This window comes from Pelodiscus sinensis, chromosome 5, assembly GCF_052426305.1.
Source record: "Pelodiscus sinensis isolate ZL-2025 chromosome 5, ASM5242630v1, whole genome shotgun sequence".
Classification (NCBI taxonomy): domain Eukaryota; kingdom Metazoa; phylum Chordata; order Testudines; family Trionychidae; genus Pelodiscus; species Pelodiscus sinensis.
In genome coordinates, this window is record NC_143056.1 from 46239123 (window position 1) to 46256941 (window position 17819).

A 17819-nucleotide genomic window follows, 5' to 3' on the forward strand; every position below is an offset into this window, starting at 1 on the left:
CCTCCCCCTCCTTCACCTCTTTGTAGTCCCCCAACTCACACAACCCCGATGAGGTCCCCACACCTAAAGTGGCACATCAAGCCACCATCCCCCCAATTCTGATGCCCCCTCTCAGTTCAGAGCCCCCCGTTCCTGCCCACCTTTTCACAATGTTTCAGTAATACAGACTGCATTTTTTTCAAAACCAAGCAGGTGTGTTTATTGGGAGGTCAGGGAAGGGGCAAAGGGAGGGGTTGTTGTGGGGAAGGGATGGAGCTGCAAGGCAGAGGCCCCTATTGGGGAGTCCCTGGGGAGATTTAGTGAGGTGCCTGAGAGAATCTGTCCCTCAGGGCCTTCCAGATACGCCCTCCCAACTGATGGGCCTGGCAGATGGCCACTGTCTGGGGCTGCTCAAACGCACCTCTCCACACCAGAAGGAAGGCCTCACCCTTCCACTACACAATATTGGGGGAGGACGCAACATGTTGCCACCACCTCAGGGATGTTGTGCTCCCTTACATCCAGGCAAGTGAGGAGGCACTGGAAACATGCCTTTAGGCAGCCAAAGGTGCATTTCATCTGGATCCTGGCTCAGTTCAGGTGAGCATTAATCAGGTCCCTGCAGGGATCGAAGTGTCCGGGGTATGGCTTCATGAGCCATGGCACGAGGAGTTATGCCGTGTCCTCCACTATGCACAGAGGCATGTGCACATCCCTGACCGCAAAGTCCCAGCCAGGGAAAACATGCCCACCTCCAGCTTGCAGTACAGGCTTGAGTTTCAGAATACTTGGGCATTGTGTGCCCTGCCTGACTACCCTACAAAAATGTCCATAAATTGTCCCTGGTGATCCACCAGGGCCTGCAGAACAATGGAAAAGTAGCTCTTTCAGTTAACATATTGATCTGCTCGATGGTCCAGTACTCGGATGGGGATGTGTGTCCCATTAATGGCTCCCCCGCAGTTGGGGAACCCCAGGGTGGCAAATCTGGCCACGGTCGCGTCCAGGTCTCCGAGACGGACGACACTCTGCAGCAGGAGGGAGTTGATGGCCCTCACCACCTGCACAAGGAGACAAAGAAACACACAAAACAGAGAATGAGGGGGGAGTGTCTGATCCCTTGGGAGATAGCCACTCTGCTCCCTTCCGCTGCCCCCCCAAAACACCCCAGGCGCCACCCTCTTTGAGGTGCTCCCCCAGCAGCAAGGTGGGATGTGTGAGGGTGGAATGGCACAAGCCCTCCAGGATGGGGCTTCCCTCTCACCCCTACTCCATCCCCCACAGCCCCCAACCCCCCTTTCCCGAGGCACCACCTTATGCAATACTCTCCCCCCCCACCCCATCCCACCCCATAGGGACTGCAGCCCATAAGCCCCTTAAAGAGGGCCCCGATTGGTGGACTTCCCCACCCCAAACTGATTGTCCACCAACTGGTAGCTGTTGGGGGTGACTAGCTTCCACAGGGCGATTGCAACCCACTTCTTCATAGGGATGGTGGGCCGCAGGTAGAGGTCTGTCTCCGGAGGGCAGGGGTGAGCCAGGCACACAGTTCAAGAAAGGTGGCCTTCCGCATGCAGAAGTTGTTGAATCACTGCTGGTCATTCCACTGCTCCAGAACCAGCTGGTCCCACCAGTCTGAACTAGTGTCCAGCCTCCAGAACCTTCTCTCAACTGTGGGAGTGCAGCAGCCAGACTGGAGCATCCGCAGCCACGGAGAGGGTCCTCAGAATGAGCTTGGAGTCCAGGTCCTGCAGTACCAGGAAGGCAGCTAGCACTAAGTGCTGCAAGAACTGAAGTATGGTTGTGTAGGGCCATCACATGCCCAGGGGCAGCTCCAGCTCCATAGCACAGAGGAAAAAGCTGTGGCATCCAAAAAAGAACAGGGCAACCACAGCAGGCACTGCAAACATTTAGCTGTCCCTCAAAGAGGTAGCAAGCATGCAGAAGCAGCAGGATGTCCAGGGGGGTCCCTTTCAGAGAATGTCTCTGAAAGGACTCCAGCACCAGCACTCGAAAGCAATTGGAGACCTAAAGCCCAGACTGAAGTGGGTCCGGGTGGCCTTTTATGCAAGAGAGCATCCAATGAGTCAGAATGTTCTCTTTCACAAAAGCGCATCGCTTTTTCAGCGCACTTTTGTGTGTGGATGTGCTCTTGCACAAGAAATTATTTAGGAAGATCTCTTCTGAAAAAAGCTTCTTGTGCAAGAAGCCTGTAGTCTAGACGTAGCCTAATTGATTTAAGTAATAGGCCCCATCAGCCAACAAAGCCAGGTCCAAACACAGTCCTGTGGGATGAGAAACATGTCAATGGGGGCAGAGGGAAGAACCCTCCACTATCCCTGTCACTTAAAATGTAAGCTACCAAGCCCATCCTTCCCTCAATGAGACTGCAGCCACAGTCCATTCTGCAGCTTGTGGTCATTGTGGTATGGAATTATTTGATTTATTATGGCCTTTGAAGTTGAGTCAACCTTTCTCCAAGAAATTCAAATTTTTGCCTGGAGAACTACATATATTGTCAATTTAACAAGTCCCTTGTTAGAGCTAAAGATCCAGTTCAATAACAGTTTTTTCACTTCCTTTCTTCTATGCTGAAAGCCCCACCTAAACCCTGAAAGGTCATGTTTGTTGTTTGTGTTGGATTCCACAAGTAGGAAACTATAGGGATTTGTGTATGTTTTACCTAAATTCACTACTTAGCTACTGCTAGTATGTTACTATGACTCCAGAGACAAGGAAGGTTAGGTAATACCTTTCACTGGACCAGAGTCTGTCTGTAGGTGAAGCAGACTATCTTTCCAGCTCCCACAGAGCTCCTTGGTGAAAGTTTGTCTCTTTCACCAACAGAAGCTTGTCCATAAAAGTTATGATCTCACTCACCTTGTCTCTAATATCCGGAGACCACCAAAGCTACAGCAACATTGCAAACAGTTATGACTCTGGTAACTTTTCAAAGTCAACAAAGTGTTTTTGAACAATGGATTGGTGAAAATGGGTACAGGGCAACCAATATACAAGCTACATGTTTATTTTTATAGATTCCATAAATTATAATATAACTATTGCACCCAACATTCAAAATAAATGCTTTCTTTTTGACACTGATGGGAAAAAACAATATATTTTAATAGGTCTGTCTCCATACTTCAATGATCCACCCCAGACCATGTATAAATGTGGGCATCCTGACAATTTGAACTATCCAAACAGCTTGTATATATCTAGCAGCATTCACAAAAATTAACTTACAGTATGCATTACATAGTTTACCTGCATTATAAACTATTTAACAAAAATATGTTGCTTTAAACAAAGAAAACATACATTTTCTCATTATCCAATTGTCTTTGTGGCCAAAAGCAATGATTGGACAGTATTTATTTGTCATTTTAATTTTAAAGATTTTTTCCTCCTTACCTGGTTTTAGTGCACAGATATTTTCTAATCTGTTTTAGAGCAGGAATTGAATGATGTAAGGAAATGTATTCTCACGCATAAAATAATGGATTCTATCACATCAATACAAATTATGGGACCAAAACCAAAAAAACAAACCAACAAAAAATCCTGGCAGTGCAGCATCGCTATGACAATGCACAGAGCGATATCTCCTGTGATTGTGTAAAAGAACTTTGTAACAGGGCTCGGTTATCATAATCAGGCAATTATAGAATCCGGAGTTGTTAGGGACCGATCCTGAGCGCCTTCTTAGCTGTGTTGTGGTCTTTCCCCTTCCTCCTCAATAGTTCATAAATCTGATGGACCGGATCCTGTTTTCACTGACTGCAATAGCAGCAGGATCGAGTCAGGTGTAGGCGATTAACTTATCGGTGCTCCTGTAACTTGCAAAATAAAGATCTCGGGAACCCCTAGTACAGCTGATGGAAAGAACTGTAGTGCGGCTGAGCTACAGATTCTTTGCTTCCTCTATCAGGAAAACATACTCTAGATCCATTCGGACAATCTATCAGTCACACACCTGGCGCGACAAAAAATGGGGGTAGGAGAGAAGGGTGGAGGCGAAAACACTCGAATTCCTAGGTGACATCTGTGTTAATTTTATAAATTAACACAAATTTATAAATTGACTTCCTGGCAATTCTCCAGAATCCTGATCTGGGTATAGTTAATTACTCAACATTAATAACACATAGTTTCAAAAATATTAACATTTTTGTAGAATTTCTCATATAATTTGTCCTCCATTTACTTTTGTATAGTACCTCTTTAAAGGAGTGACTAGATTGTTTGTATTGTCAGCGTCTGGGAGTTGACAACAGTACTGCTTTAATCCTGCATCTTGCATTAGATTGAAATTAAAGGTAGAAACATCGATTCATTTGAATAGCTGAATAGAGATTCATTTTTCAAATGCTTTGTTTTATTTGAAATGGGCTTTTTCCTGTAGACACCACAGGAGATAAAGGAGTCAATTCAGAAGGAAAAAGAGTCCAGACCGTGTGGATGGGATCAGGAACCATTTTAGTGTCGTTATATGTCACTTAGTAAGTGATTCACAATACACTACATTTAAAATCTACTTTAAGAGGAATACGATTCTTTTTGCAGGTTAGCGGGATAAACAAAACCAGCAGGAGTAAGGGGGGAAAGACACTTCATTTCGAGGCAGATCATTAGTTAAGGAAAAACTACTCGACTGACAAAATCCGAGGCAAGAAAAGTTCACGAGGAAAAGACTAGAAGCCACTGTTGACCCAATAAAGTGTTCTTACCTGTCTAGGCAAGTACATTTATCCCAAAAGAGAGGAAAGTAAATGCAACCTTATCAAATCTCACCTGTTCGTGAACTCCTGCTGAGCGACTGAGAGCTCAACCCTTAAATCAAAGCCAGTATCGAGAATGGCTATCTGCGTCAGAGGCATACTTTCAAAACACAGAGCTTCCAGTTGTTGGGCTGGCAGGAGAGGTGTTAAAATGCACGAGGCTATCTATTTTGCCCCCAGAAATATGCTGGGCCCTTTCATCGCTGTTTATATTTCAGTCAATGCTGCCAAGTCCCGAAGTGGTTCTATTATGTCTAGATCCGTCCATAAAATTGCATTTCGTCTTGGTACTTACCGGTTTCTTCGTGGAAATCAGAAGCTCTTTACATTAATCGAAGTACATGCTGGGAGTGAGAAAGGAGGATTCAGGCTTTCACAATCTGTGTTGTCTCTGTCCTGTATTTAAAAGAAACGGGTGCTGCACCCTGCGATCTGACAACATCGGGCTTTTCGTTGGATTATTTGTTTTATTGACATTGGTGTGCGGTTTTGTGTGAAATTAGAGTAATAGGATTTTCCTGTTTCTGCTTCATCTCTTCTGTAGAAAAAAAATGAAGCTTCTTTAGATAGATAGATAGATAGATAGATAGATAGATAGATAGATAGATAGATAGATAGATAGATAGATAGATAGATAGCCATCACCAAGTTTAGTCCAACCTACTTTAACACACACATAATACTCTAATAATATGGAAATCCTTTCTGATAATGACCAGTTCTATGTGCAGTTCTGCAGTTAAATGTATATAGTAAAATGAAACGAAGTCTGTACAATTAACACAGAAGAAAAATGTCCCTAGCTCCATGGAAAGAGACAGATGATTGGAACAGCTTCACGTGTCAGCGATATGTCCCTTAACAGAAAATCTCTTTAATGTCGATACAAATATCTTATTTAGCTAAAACCAAGTGGCCACTTCAAATTAAACCTGAAGAATTACCCGTAAGTCCCGTCTGCATCAAAGGCAAAGATAAATACATTAAACGGCAACGTTTTCTAGGAAAAATGAACAGTTTTTTCTCTTTTAAAAAAATCATTCTTAATAATTTTGTTTCTGTGTTTGTTGCAGTTTGTAGGGGGGAATGAATCTTTGGGGTGGCTGGACTGTCCAGATGATCCAACTTTCATATTTGGTAAGTGAGCATGAATAGAAAACACTAATTTCCCTTACTTTTATTCTTCAATAAATGAGATGACAAATACTCCAGAAATCTGCCACCGTTCCCTTTGTTCACTGTCATTATCTCCCTACCTGAGGCCTCCCTGGAATACCCTTACTCAGAAATACTGCGCAAACTGGCTTCAAAAATTGTATGTTTTTCATCACGTAAGTGGGATGAGTTGTGACTCTCTTATAATAATAGCTCCAGCTAACGTCGGTCTCTTTTCTATTTCCCCTTCCTAATTTGCAACATCCTCCGGTTTCTGATGCAGAGAGACCACTAAACGGAATTGAAACTCTGGTCCCCATTAGACATCCGAGAGCAGAAGCTCTCTCTGTTCTGTGTCCCCGTCCTGTGACTTTGCAAAACGAATGACAGTTGAAGCAAATGATTTCAGGGAGTCATTGTAAATAGTTACAATCAGCTGTGGTGCACTAAGAAGAAAGGATCACTATACTGGAACCAGGGCTATACTATTCTAGCCTAGCAAACACACTTCGGCAACTAGACTCATCCCAAGAGGTTTGATCCGGAGTCACCCACGCACTTCTTAAGAAGAGTCTCCGTTCCTTCCTGCCCAGAGAGTCTTCAAAGTATGGCCAAATGCGGCTGACACCCAGATCGTCGGGCACATTACATAGAGTTTCAGCAGCTAGCTGGCTAGAAATGTACTCTTTTTAAAACGGTTCACAGCCAAAGCCACCGTTTACTATTTGCAAACACCCGCACAAATAACCGCCCCGATCCTCGAGCTTAGATCCACTGCTAAATTGCAGTGAAAATCTGTCTCTCAAACAGCAGGCTGCAGTGCTGTAAAGAGGAGTGGGCACTGAGGGAATTTCCAGTAGCTGCTGATTCTCTGCCTCAGGCAGCTTGATTTGTCTAAGTAAGTGAAAACTGTTTTAAGAAGATTATAAACTGCAGCTATTCATGTGGCATTGTACCCAGTAGCTGTGTGTAAAACAGGTATGTGAGTTTGGCATAGCAGCTGGACAACAGGAGGCGCTGTGACTTTGTACAAACAAGTCTCCTGTACACGTAGAAATTCAGTGAAACAAAATTGTCTTACAATTACCTTTCAGCAGAGGAAACCTACTCTTTAAAAAGGGGCTGAATCTTTAATCGGGGTGGGTTGTGTGTGTTGATATCATTGCCTATGGCTTTTGGAAGGCCAGAGAATGTAATTTTAAACAGCTTGACTTTTGAGCTAGCTGATACACTTTGCCTTATAACGTTTCTATATAATTTTTGCGAACGTATCCAGTAGACATGTGGCGGAGACAGTTTCTGATCTCTTATGAGAGCTAATATATTAGGCGGTTGTTTTCACTAGAATTACATTGCTGCGGAAAATAGGATACTATCTTGCTTATCTCACACAAACAAAGAATAGTTTGTGGCACAATCACGAGAAAAACAGAGGACCCCTTGCTGCTGAGAGCCCCGCACGGTTTCATAGGGCATTCGTGTATATTTTGACCTGGTATGTTGTCCAAACAGAACCAAAAATATTGAAATAAATAAGTGACTCAAAAAGTACTAATTCGTGTTATAGATAGACTGATCAGGTCTTAGATAGATAGATAGATAGATAGATAGATAGATAGATAGATAGATAGATAGATAGATAGATAGATAGATAGATAGATAGATAGATAGATAGATAGATGCTGCATTCTTTGATTATGTTGTCTATTAATACCTTCTATGTGGATTTTGTTTCAAGATAAATCTTTTATTTACAGTGTGACCGTTTTAAAAAGCGGATTGTAATCCAGTGCTTTTATCCTTTTGTTTCTTTAACGGCACGTTTTCCTCCCTTGTTCTCGCCTGCTGATTTCATAGTTTTGTTTGTTTCGAAGATTTAACTTAACTCTGTTGCCAGATTTACAGAAAAAAAGAGGAAGAAAAAGAACAAAGATATGGATAACAAAGGACGCGTTTACGAGACAAGTTAAAACATATTTCTCAAAGCAGAGATATTATATGTGAGACTATGTGTATTATAATGTTAATTTATTCTGAGAGACTTTAATGTGAAACGTGCTTAATTTGTGATGCACAAGAATTTGTCACACTATTAGTAAAAAAACCCACAAGGACAATTAAACGAGGAAGCAACTAAAAGCCGTTGTGTATGTCCCATCTGATAAACACCATGTACAGAAATTCAGTTCACTAGTGTATTTTTAATGTTTGTTACGATTCGTATCACATCGATTTTCAAATGCCCAAGAATTGTAAGGTGGTTTATTCTCCTTCCCTTAAACTCCCCCGAAAGCTTTTTACTACGAAGTAATACAAGTTCTGTCATCGGGACAAACATAAAGGATGTTGCTAAGAAACCCAAAGACGTGTCTACGATCTTGACATCAGATCAGAGAATCACAAAAGGTGGAAATTTAAAATGATATCTTAGTTCCCCTCCCCTGCAAGAGCGGGGTAGATTGCCCAAGAGTTTTGCTCAGTGTAGTTTTGTTTGTTGTTACTGACCAATTTCAACTTTTAGCCAAATATGACCATTGTGAGGCACCCCCATTTCTTGAGAGAAATCAGAGTAATGCACAATTAAAGTTACTAGTCAGGCATCCGCTGCTTATTATTATCACTGTGGCTGGGTGACTATTTCCAAGCAAGCTTATGGGATGAATACTTTCTATAACAAGGATAGAAAATGGTTTCAGTGACTCACCTGATGTTTGTCACATATAGGTTAATATCAGTGGATCCGCATTCAATCCGGTGTTCGTGTTTATTGGGTGGCTTAACGTCATGCCTCACCGCTGTGACTCACATGGCATGATTTCTGAACGTAAGAAACAGCAAAAGAGAAAAATAAAACTTACAGCTACATAGAAGCCTTGTATAGAGGAATGGACTGGTCTTAGCCCATGAACATGTCAATAGAATTTTGGAAACATATGGCAGAGAACATAGATTGAAATTGGAAGCGCCAAAGTTATTTGCTTTGGTGAGTGGGGGGGGGGGGGAGAGGAAGGTGAAAAGTGCTGTATAATCTTAAGACTAGTTCTCATATCTTGGGTGTATGTTGGCTACTTTGAATACTTTGAAATGCCGGTCGCCACGTTAAATGAACATCTACTGCACTTTAGTAAATACGGCTCCCAAATCTCCGAGTTCGGAGGCTGGGTGGCCTTTTGAATTCTATACAAACAGCGGGGGTTGCCCTTCCTTATCGTCTTCGTGTAATTTCCAGCGATCCCTGCTAGCATTTCTACTGGCCATTTGAAAAGAGGGTATTTTCCTTTCCTACTCTTTCTCCCCCCTCCCTCCTCCCACCTCTGTCTCTCCTTCTTTCCCCGTAGCTTAAACCAATTACACTGCTTTGCAAATAAAGTGACGCCCCGGGGGAGTTGCAAGCGAGTGGAACTGCCTTGTTTGCAGGTGCATCTCCGGCTTTGTAGGTGCGAACGTCTTTGTGCGGCGGACAAATGGGGAGAGGAGGAGGAGGAGGTGGGCACTTCTGCGACGTAAGATCCACATCAGCTCAACTCCACTCACATCCCAGCCGGCACTTCCTCACTTTCTCAAGTGTCTCGCCCCACACCGCTGCCTGCCTCTTTTTTGGCTGATTGTAGACCACAGCTCAACCCCTCCTCCTTCCCCCCTCCCCCCGAGATTTGGCTTCCTGCTAGTTTGGGGCTGTCACGCTCCCTTTCCTGCTGCCTGTGGCTGGGAGAGAGGCTGGATGGTTACACCGGGCAGGTTGGCTCCATGATGTTAGGGACTGTGAAAATGGAAGGGCATGAAACTAACGACTGGAGCAGCTACTACACCGACACGCAGGAGGTGAGTGAATCCAAGGAGCTCGCTTGTTTGCTGCCCCGGAGCCGCTGGAGCTGGCGCAGGGGGAGGAGGGAGGGCTGGAGTGTGTGTAACAATATGGGGAAGAGGGTTGCACTCCAGATCCTGCCAGTGCAGACGTGCCTTTTCCACTGAAGCCGGCCAAGCAATAAAGAAATCGCCAGGGTTTCCCTCAACCCAATGGCGCTTCCGTGAAAACGGGGCCGCTGCTTGTGCTTGCAGTGAGTGGGAGTGCGGGGGAGGGGGATCGAGCTCGTGTAAGAGGCGTCATTTGTACTTTTGCACACACACACAAAAGCGCCCCGTAAACTCTCGGCTTGGCGCAGAGGACTGTGCCTGAGCCCTCGCTCCCGCAGCCCAGGGCTCTCCAGATGGTGCACGGTGTGAGGGCCACGAGTTGCAAAAATCCTTGGCAAATACTAGCGCCTTCCCCCGCCGTGGGCGAGTTTCGGTTTTAAGGCCTTTCCCCACAGCTTCCTACGGCCTCACCTGTTAATTCTGGTGCTTTACTGGGCAAAATAACCAGTCGTTTGTCCTTTGCAACAAGATTTTTGAAACATGGCAGTGCTTCTTCCTGGGACCGGAGGGTGGCGCTGCTGAGAGTCTCCTCAGGCGGGCCCGGGGGAACCTGTCTCTTTCTCCATCCCCGTCGCATTTCCATGTTATTCTTGTTTTTACAATATGCTCAGAAGGAACAGAAAGAAAAGATCAAACATAAGCAAATGGACAATGATAGAGGGCAAATAAAGCACCAATACGGAGTGAATTGCCTCCCCTTGGAATATGGATTGAAACCCAACAGGGATTGCTGTTTGCACATTTGTGGATGTGACCGTTTAGCTCACATTGGAATATTTGTGAGAAACAACACACTTAGCATTAAACAAGTAACAGAGAGAATATCCAAAGTTATGCACAGATTAGTACGCAGAAAGGAGACACTTCATAGTAGAATTGTAAATGCGTAGGGTTAAGATGCGGGATATATATATACTAAATATTTGCGCACACATATAGGAACAGTGGGTGCATGGGTGTTCCCATACACTTATTTTTTAATGTTGAAGGGGCAGATGAAAACCATATTTAGCTTTTCTGTATTTAATATTCCCTACCATAAAGTTTTGGGAGCCTTCCTATTACTATGTTAGCGACAATTGCTTGTCCTTATTTGCTACTATAATATATACACTGCATAGATTTTTGTAAGGGAAACGCCTTCTTGTTTTAAACTGTTCCGTGAAATAATTATCTCAATATAAAATAAAACCAGGATTTTAGGAGACAAACGGCATGATTGCTTATAATAAGGAGCTGCAAATTCTACAGTACATCAATAATAATTAAACATAGCTTTTACTTAGCAGAATTCTATTTGTTCACTCTAAATTGTAAATGAACGAGAAAGGCCTTGACCTTATTTCTATCCAATTAAGATGTATTATTGCTTTATATTCCTTTAGTAATTTTGGTGATATATTTTATAATAGTTCAGAAATGTGTCTCAATCGTATTTTTATTGCACATTAGAAGATTATAAAAAATCATAAGGAAACAATATAGAATTTAGCGTATATATATTTTGGGAAATGTTTTTTGATGTTAGGTTAAATAATGTGACACAGATATTGAACAAAACGGTCCACGTGCTGTCTCTCAGATTTATAAATAAAATATGGTCTAAACGGGGGAATAGCTGAATTTCTTTTAATGGTATATTATTAGTTTGTTTAACAAAAACAAATCAAATACGTGGCAGCCATATGTATGATGATGCTTTGTAGGAAAACCTAGACAATTTAATTCTGCCTTGTCCAAAATTTAATCAGAAAACGCACAAGTTTGTTCATATTTTTGTATTAGGTTTTTATTAGCTAATCAAACATTAAGAATATGGGGAGAAATAAGAGGAACATGTAACTGGTTTTAGACAATCGCTTTACATTATTTGTAAGCATGGTGTGTGCATGACTTGTTTTGATATGAAAAGGTGAGATTGTACTTTTAGCGTGACTTAGTAAGATAAGTGCATGCTGCATCAGTCGCCGGAGATACAAATACAGGCGCTTTTTCCAAATAAGTACTGAATAAAATATTTAGCTTTCTCACCCTGCTACCGTCTGCATGAAACAGCGGATAATAAAATTAGCAGTTTCCGTAGTATAGTAATAGACACACTATAAAGGCAAAAAGGTGTTCATGTTGGCTGGAGGTTTGTAAGATACATCAGAGGTGTATATATTATCACTTTGTATTTGTAAATAGGCTGGAGGTAGATCGCCTCCAGAACGGCCGTGGTAACTTCCTGGAGGTCAGGCGACGTTACTGCTCGGTGTAAGGCCGGGAGACGTTTCCCCTCTTGTGCAAGGGACTCCGGGGATTCGCTTTCATAAAAGTGGTTCGTGTCCTTCTCTCGTGCTCACCGCCTCTCTTCATCTTGTGTCCCTGTCTAGGCCTATTCCTCAGTTCCCGTCAGCAACATGAACTCCGGCCTGGGCTCTATGAACACCATGAACACCTACATGAGCATGAACACCATGACCACGAGCGGCAACATGACATCCAGCTCCTTTAACATGTCCTACGCCAACCCGGGGCTTGGGGCCGGCCTGAGCCCCGGCGCCATGGCAGGCATGTCGGCGGGCTCCAGCAGCGCCATGAACAGCATGACGGCAGGGGTGGCGGCCATGGGGACGGCGCTTAGCCCCACCGGCATGAACGCCATGTCCGCCCAGCAAGCCTCCATGAATGGCCTGAGCCCGTACGCCAGCATGAACCCCTGCATGAGTCCCATGGCCTACGCCCAGTCCAACCTCTCGCGGAGCCGGGACACCAAGACCTTCAAGCGAAGCTACCCGCACGCCAAGCCGCCGTACTCCTACATCTCGCTGATTACAATGGCCATTCAGCAGGCGCCCAGCAAGATGCTGACGCTGAGCGAGATCTACCAGTGGATCATGGACCTGTTCCCCTACTACCGGCAGAACCAGCAGCGCTGGCAGAACTCCATCCGCCACTCGCTCTCCTTCAACGACTGCTTCGTCAAGGTGGCCCGCTCGCCCGACAAGCCCGGCAAAGGCTCCTACTGGACCCTGCACCCCGACTCGGGCAACATGTTTGAAAACGGCTGCTACCTGCGCCGGCAGAAGCGCTTCAAGTGCGAGAAGCAGGCGAGCAACAAAGCCAGCGCGGAGGGCAGGAAAGAGCCCCCCGGCGCCTCCCAGTCCGGCTCCAACTCCCCTTTACACCGGGCTCACTCGAAACCCGCCCCGCTAGAGTCCGCCAGCTCCATCCCCAACCCCAACCCCGCCGCCAGCCCCCACGCCATGGACCACACTGGAGCGAGTACTGAGCTTAAGACCTCGGCTTCCGCGGCGTCCTCCACCCTCAGCTCCGTGCCCTCCCTGGCGCCTGTCCAGCACCCGCCGCACTCCCTAGCCCATGAGCCCCCGCTCCACCTCAAAGGCGACCCCCATTATTCCTTCAACCACCCCTTTTCTATCAACAACCTCATGTCCTCCTCGGAACAGCAGCACAAGCTGGACTTCAAAGCCTACGAGCAGGCGCTGCAATACTCTTCTTACGGGGCTGGCATCCCGGGCGGGCTGCCCCTGGGCAGCGCCTCCATGGCCGGGAGGAGTAGCATTGAGCCCTCCGCTTTGGAGCCTTCCTACTATCAAGGTGTGTATTCCAGACCCGTGCTAAACACTTCTTAGCTCCGCTCGGCCCACCTCGCGGGGCGAGTCCGAGTCTCCCCCTCGCCAGCCCGGGAACCAAACTGTCCCATTCCCGCGCGCTTCCCGCGTAAGGACTGTTACTTTCTTGTTGTGTTCACACGCCGTGGGTACGTTGTTCGAAACCAGGAGCGCCTGCAAAGCGGAGCGACCCCCCCCCCCCCCTGTACATAACTCCTCGCTCCCTCGCCTCTGCCCTTCCAAAGATCGCTGTCGCCTTTGCCGGGGGTTGCTTACGAGAGAGAAAGAGAAAAAAACCGATTGTTGGGCTTGTAAACTATTTGTTTGTGCTTTCCATCCCTACCCACTGCCCCCTTCTGTGCTCTATAATCTCATGCAAGTTTACAGGTATGTGGCAATACTTTTAACAATACGGAGATGAAGAAGCAAGCAAGCAGACGTATACGGTTCTCTTTTTTAATTAAGAAGGTCTGAAGGACAATACTGCTGTGAAGTCGCAAAACACTAATCTCTAAGCAACAAGAAAGCTATTTACTTTCTCAGATTATCCTTTTGACACTGGCAAAATACTCTTCGGTTAGTAGAACACGCATGCACAATTGCCCTGGGACGAATCCTGCACTCTCATTGATGGAAGTGGGAGTTTTGGAGCGCAGAATTTGGCCCAGATATTTCCAAGCGTTACCTGTCTCGGGATGTGGTACAGAGGTCACAGTCAGTTGGATTTGTTTTCTCCCAAGCTGTTACGAAGATTCTCCTTCATCAGGAACTCTCTTCAACACGTGGATGACATAATTATTTAATTTGAGTCTCTCCATTGTGTACAAACTAGACCTATTGCTGTATAACATTATTTTCCCCAGAAAATACTGCATATTAACGCAACGCAAGGAGGGGCGAGGAGAGAGCTCTCTCCTTCTTATATGTTCCAGAATGAGACCTCCAGAATTTGTTATGGCCTTTCATTATTGCCATTGTTAGCTTGTTTCATCCAGTGTTAATGCACTTTCCACAGTTTTACACGGTGTTAGCATAGACAGACGGGTCTTATTATTCCTGTTCGCTTTCTCAATGTTCTTAATTTATTGCATGGTTTATATTTTCTTTCTTTACAGCTGAGATTGCTTTAAATAACAGTAAAATTACACATGAGTTTTTTAAATGTTAATTTTATAAATGTGATTGTAATTGAAAAATATTTTGATTTAAAATGATACCTGAGAATTTAAGCCGTGAAGTATGTTTTTTGATCATTTGCAGTTAAGGACTTTAAATAAATCAAACGTTAACAATGGACGATTTCTGTTATTTTCTTTCAGTTGCATATGTGTGAAGGATAGAATAGATTTATATAAAATATAAACATAGTTAAAATATAAAAATAGTGTTTATGATGAAGGTATAATATTTTAAAATGAAAGGCTATGTATTAAATATTGAAATCTTGTGAACCATAGTGGTATGCTGGCATTAATAATGAAAGCAAGATAGATAGATAGATAGATAGATAGACAGATAGATAGATAGATAGATAGATAGATAGATAGATAGATAGATAGATAGATAGTACCAAATAAACCCTCTCTATATATAGTAAATATATTCATGTATAAGCATTCACCTCAAATTTAAAAAACACTCCATGTGAAAAAATGCAATTAGATGAAAGTGTAATATCCTTTTCTTTGTTTTAATTTCTAGTCTTTTGTCATTTTTAGGGCTGTAAAGAAAATGAAAGTATATCGTAGTGTGTATTCTGTTCCCTAGGAAATTAAAACACACAGTATTTAAACGGTAAAAATCCACAGCAGATTATGCTTTTTAGTTTAAGTGCCATGTGATGACTCCTACTGTATATTTAATCTGTATTTATTGCAAATAATGCAGATGTTTCCGAGTCCAGTTGTAGATAACTAATTTAACAAAATATGCCTGTCCTCCTTACCGCTCTGCCTAAATATTAATTGGTCATATCTGATAACTGTTATGTGTGCTAGCATGCCAAACACATTTTGTACCAATTCTTCTAAAGACTCAGTTTCCAGGAATTAAACGGCTGGCCATTGTTACACAGAGAAGAAAATCTCTTACATGCAACTTCACACCAAAATGCTGCTCTAAATCACACAAAAAAATCATTAATCTCCTTAGATACTAGGCTCAGTTTCCAGTCCACCTACTTCTTTGTAGCCTTTGCTCAGATTGACATCAATAACAACAACAACAACAGCTCCCGCAAACGCTGATCCCCAGCAAGCAGCACTTGTTTGTGCACTGCATCCTCGCCAGGGTATGAACTTGAACAGATTTTACTTTGATCAGCCCACTTCATACAAGAACACGAGATAAAAGAACTATGTAATTCTCTTAATTAGCACATAATTGCTCCCTGACGGGTCGGGGAAAGTGGAGACAAACTAAATTCGGGGAAGGGGGATCACAGAAATCCCTTAGCAAAACCAAGTCTTAAAACCCGGCGGCCCAGGCAGGAACGAAAGGAAACCTATAAAAGAGAAGCCGCTCTTGCGCTTTTCACAGACAGGTTGATCGTTCACAGAAGCCAACACTCTGTAAGAACATAGACACGCGCACACACAATGCGGTATTTTGCCACATTTTTATTCTAGAACACTCTGAAAGGCTCCACGCCTGGTAGAAAACGAGCTGTTGAGCGGTGTAGCTAAATGGAATTATTTGCAGCCCCTTCGCATAAGACTGTCTATACCCCCTGGAGTGGAGCTGCAAGCTGCTCAGCACCATTGCAAGTCAGGCCAGATGAGATGAGCACACGGCCCTCACTCATTCTGGCAAAGGCAGTTTTGCCCCAGTAATTACTACCCAAGCTCATTTTAAGTAGAATTCCCCCGCTTGTCCATAGAATAGTGCTATAGATAATACTGTACTTCTACGTGAAAACATTTATGCTTTGCATAGAAAATATAAATTGACTCACAGCGCTAAGACACCCGGTTTCAGACTTCAGTTGTGGAATACTGACAGGGTGTAACTGATGTTGAAAAAATATTATGGGGGTGTGTAGTAAAATGTATTAACCAGAACATTCTGGTTCAAAATGTGCTGTCTAGATATAATTCAGTCTATACTACAGATAATGTGTATTTCCAGGATATACACTAAATAATTATATATTATAAAGGTTAGAATCTAAAATGGGGGAAACCATATAAATGAAGTAAAAGGGAAATATTCGTTGTCAGGACGAAAAAAGTATTTTTTAAAACAATACACATTTTGTGCTTAGTTCAAGATAAAGTCATTAAAAGGAAGGAAAGTGGTGTGTTTTCTGCTACATGCTCAACTGTTTAGGTCTGTTGTTCCTGCAGCTTCTGCTCTTTACAGATCTGCTCAACAAGCCTTCAGCAGAAGCATAAAAAAAAACACCCTCGAGACGGGACTGCAGGTAAAGGAGAGCAATATACCAATTCCATAGTATTCATAGAAGGAAAACATACATATTACAATAATTCAGTCCTAGCGCTCTTCCAGGGTCAAATTAATGATAGGGAGCATGAATTTCCTATATTTCAATTCTTGGTATCTTAGCCCTATTGCCTTACTGGACGCCAAGGAAATGGGTGAATTCAGGATTAGTTGCGCTGTGACTTTCGGACGTTAGTCCAGTTTATCTGCCTTTTAAAATGCAATTATCTTTAATCAACCACATGCTAGAAAGCTAAAACTATTGGCATCCCTCAAGTTCATTTAACCTAGTTAAATGCAAGCAGGGAGTCATTCAGTATATTAGAGGACCTCTTCAACGTCTAAGTGGATTTCAGACGCTTTGAAAGACCCAGATCTGGAAATCGATCCCGCATTCCTTGCATGGGAATTTTTGAGATCGCAGGGAATACAGCCTCGGATTCGTGCCTTGTGGCACAACCTAAGTAGTGCCAGTATTCCCCCGCCCCGTAATTTTTAAACTCAATTTCCCTGTGGCAAGTTTTATAAGCAATGAGGAGAAACACACGCGCCCAGATTGTCTTAAGTCTAAAAGGAAATACACGTCGCACCTCTTGGAGCTGCAGAGAGATCAGGATCAAGCCCTAAATTTGCATCACTTGTTAAAAAGGAGAAATCCTTATTTTTCTTCAAAGGGGAATAAAATCGTGAGAATCAAGGAATGGGCAAGAAGAATGACACACCTACATTAGAAAGGAATATAGCAATAGCCCTTCGGTTTTGTTTGCTCTATAAGGTCAATATTGGTATGTGTAACAGCAAAACCATTGTAAGGGGATACCTATTGAAATAAATTAGTTAAAAAACGCTATATGGAATCATGAAATAATAGAATTTTCTGGGTGTAGACTTAAATTTTGCTGCATCAATAAAGTATAAATATGACCAA

The 17819-nt window shown here is 43.5% G+C and overlaps 1 protein-coding gene and 1 long non-coding RNA gene across 3 annotated transcripts; one reads left to right on the plus strand and one right to left on the minus strand.

Moving 5' to 3' along the window:
- Positions 1 to 202: 202 nt before the first annotated feature.
- Positions 203 to 10578, minus strand: LOC102462251 (uncharacterized). 2 transcript variants are annotated; one of them, XR_001367849.4, is made up of 5 exons: positions 10245 to 10578; positions 8623 to 8736; positions 7633 to 7805; positions 1459 to 5301; positions 203 to 1040 (listed from the first exon to the last, which is right to left on the minus strand). It is a non-coding gene; the product is annotated as an uncharacterized LOC102462251 (long non-coding RNA). The 2 variants fall into 2 exon arrangements; XR_331635.5 differs by lacking the exon at positions 7633 to 7805.
- On the plus strand, positions 9326 to 14744 carry FOXA1 (forkhead box A1). Its single transcript, XM_006117707.5, has 2 exons — positions 9326 to 9740; positions 12209 to 14744. Exons 1-2 carry the CDS (start codon positions 9666 to 9668, stop codon positions 13469 to 13471), a joined length of 1338 nt encoding a protein of 445 aa, XP_006117769.2. The 5' UTR covers positions 9326 to 9665; the 3' UTR covers positions 13472 to 14744.
- Positions 14745 to 17819: the final 3075 nt, after the last annotated feature.

What these genes read in the sequence shown, in the direction of transcription:
- FOXA1 (XM_006117707.5), top strand. Translation starts at nt 9,666, where the DNA reads ATGATGTTAGGGACTGTGAAAATGGAAGGGCATGAAACTAACGACTGG. An exon ending in ACTACACCGACACGCAGGAG is followed by an intron (nt 9,741 to 12,208) that starts GTGAGTGAATCC and finishes GTCCCTGTCTAG; the next exon opens with GCCTATTCCTCAGTTCCCGT.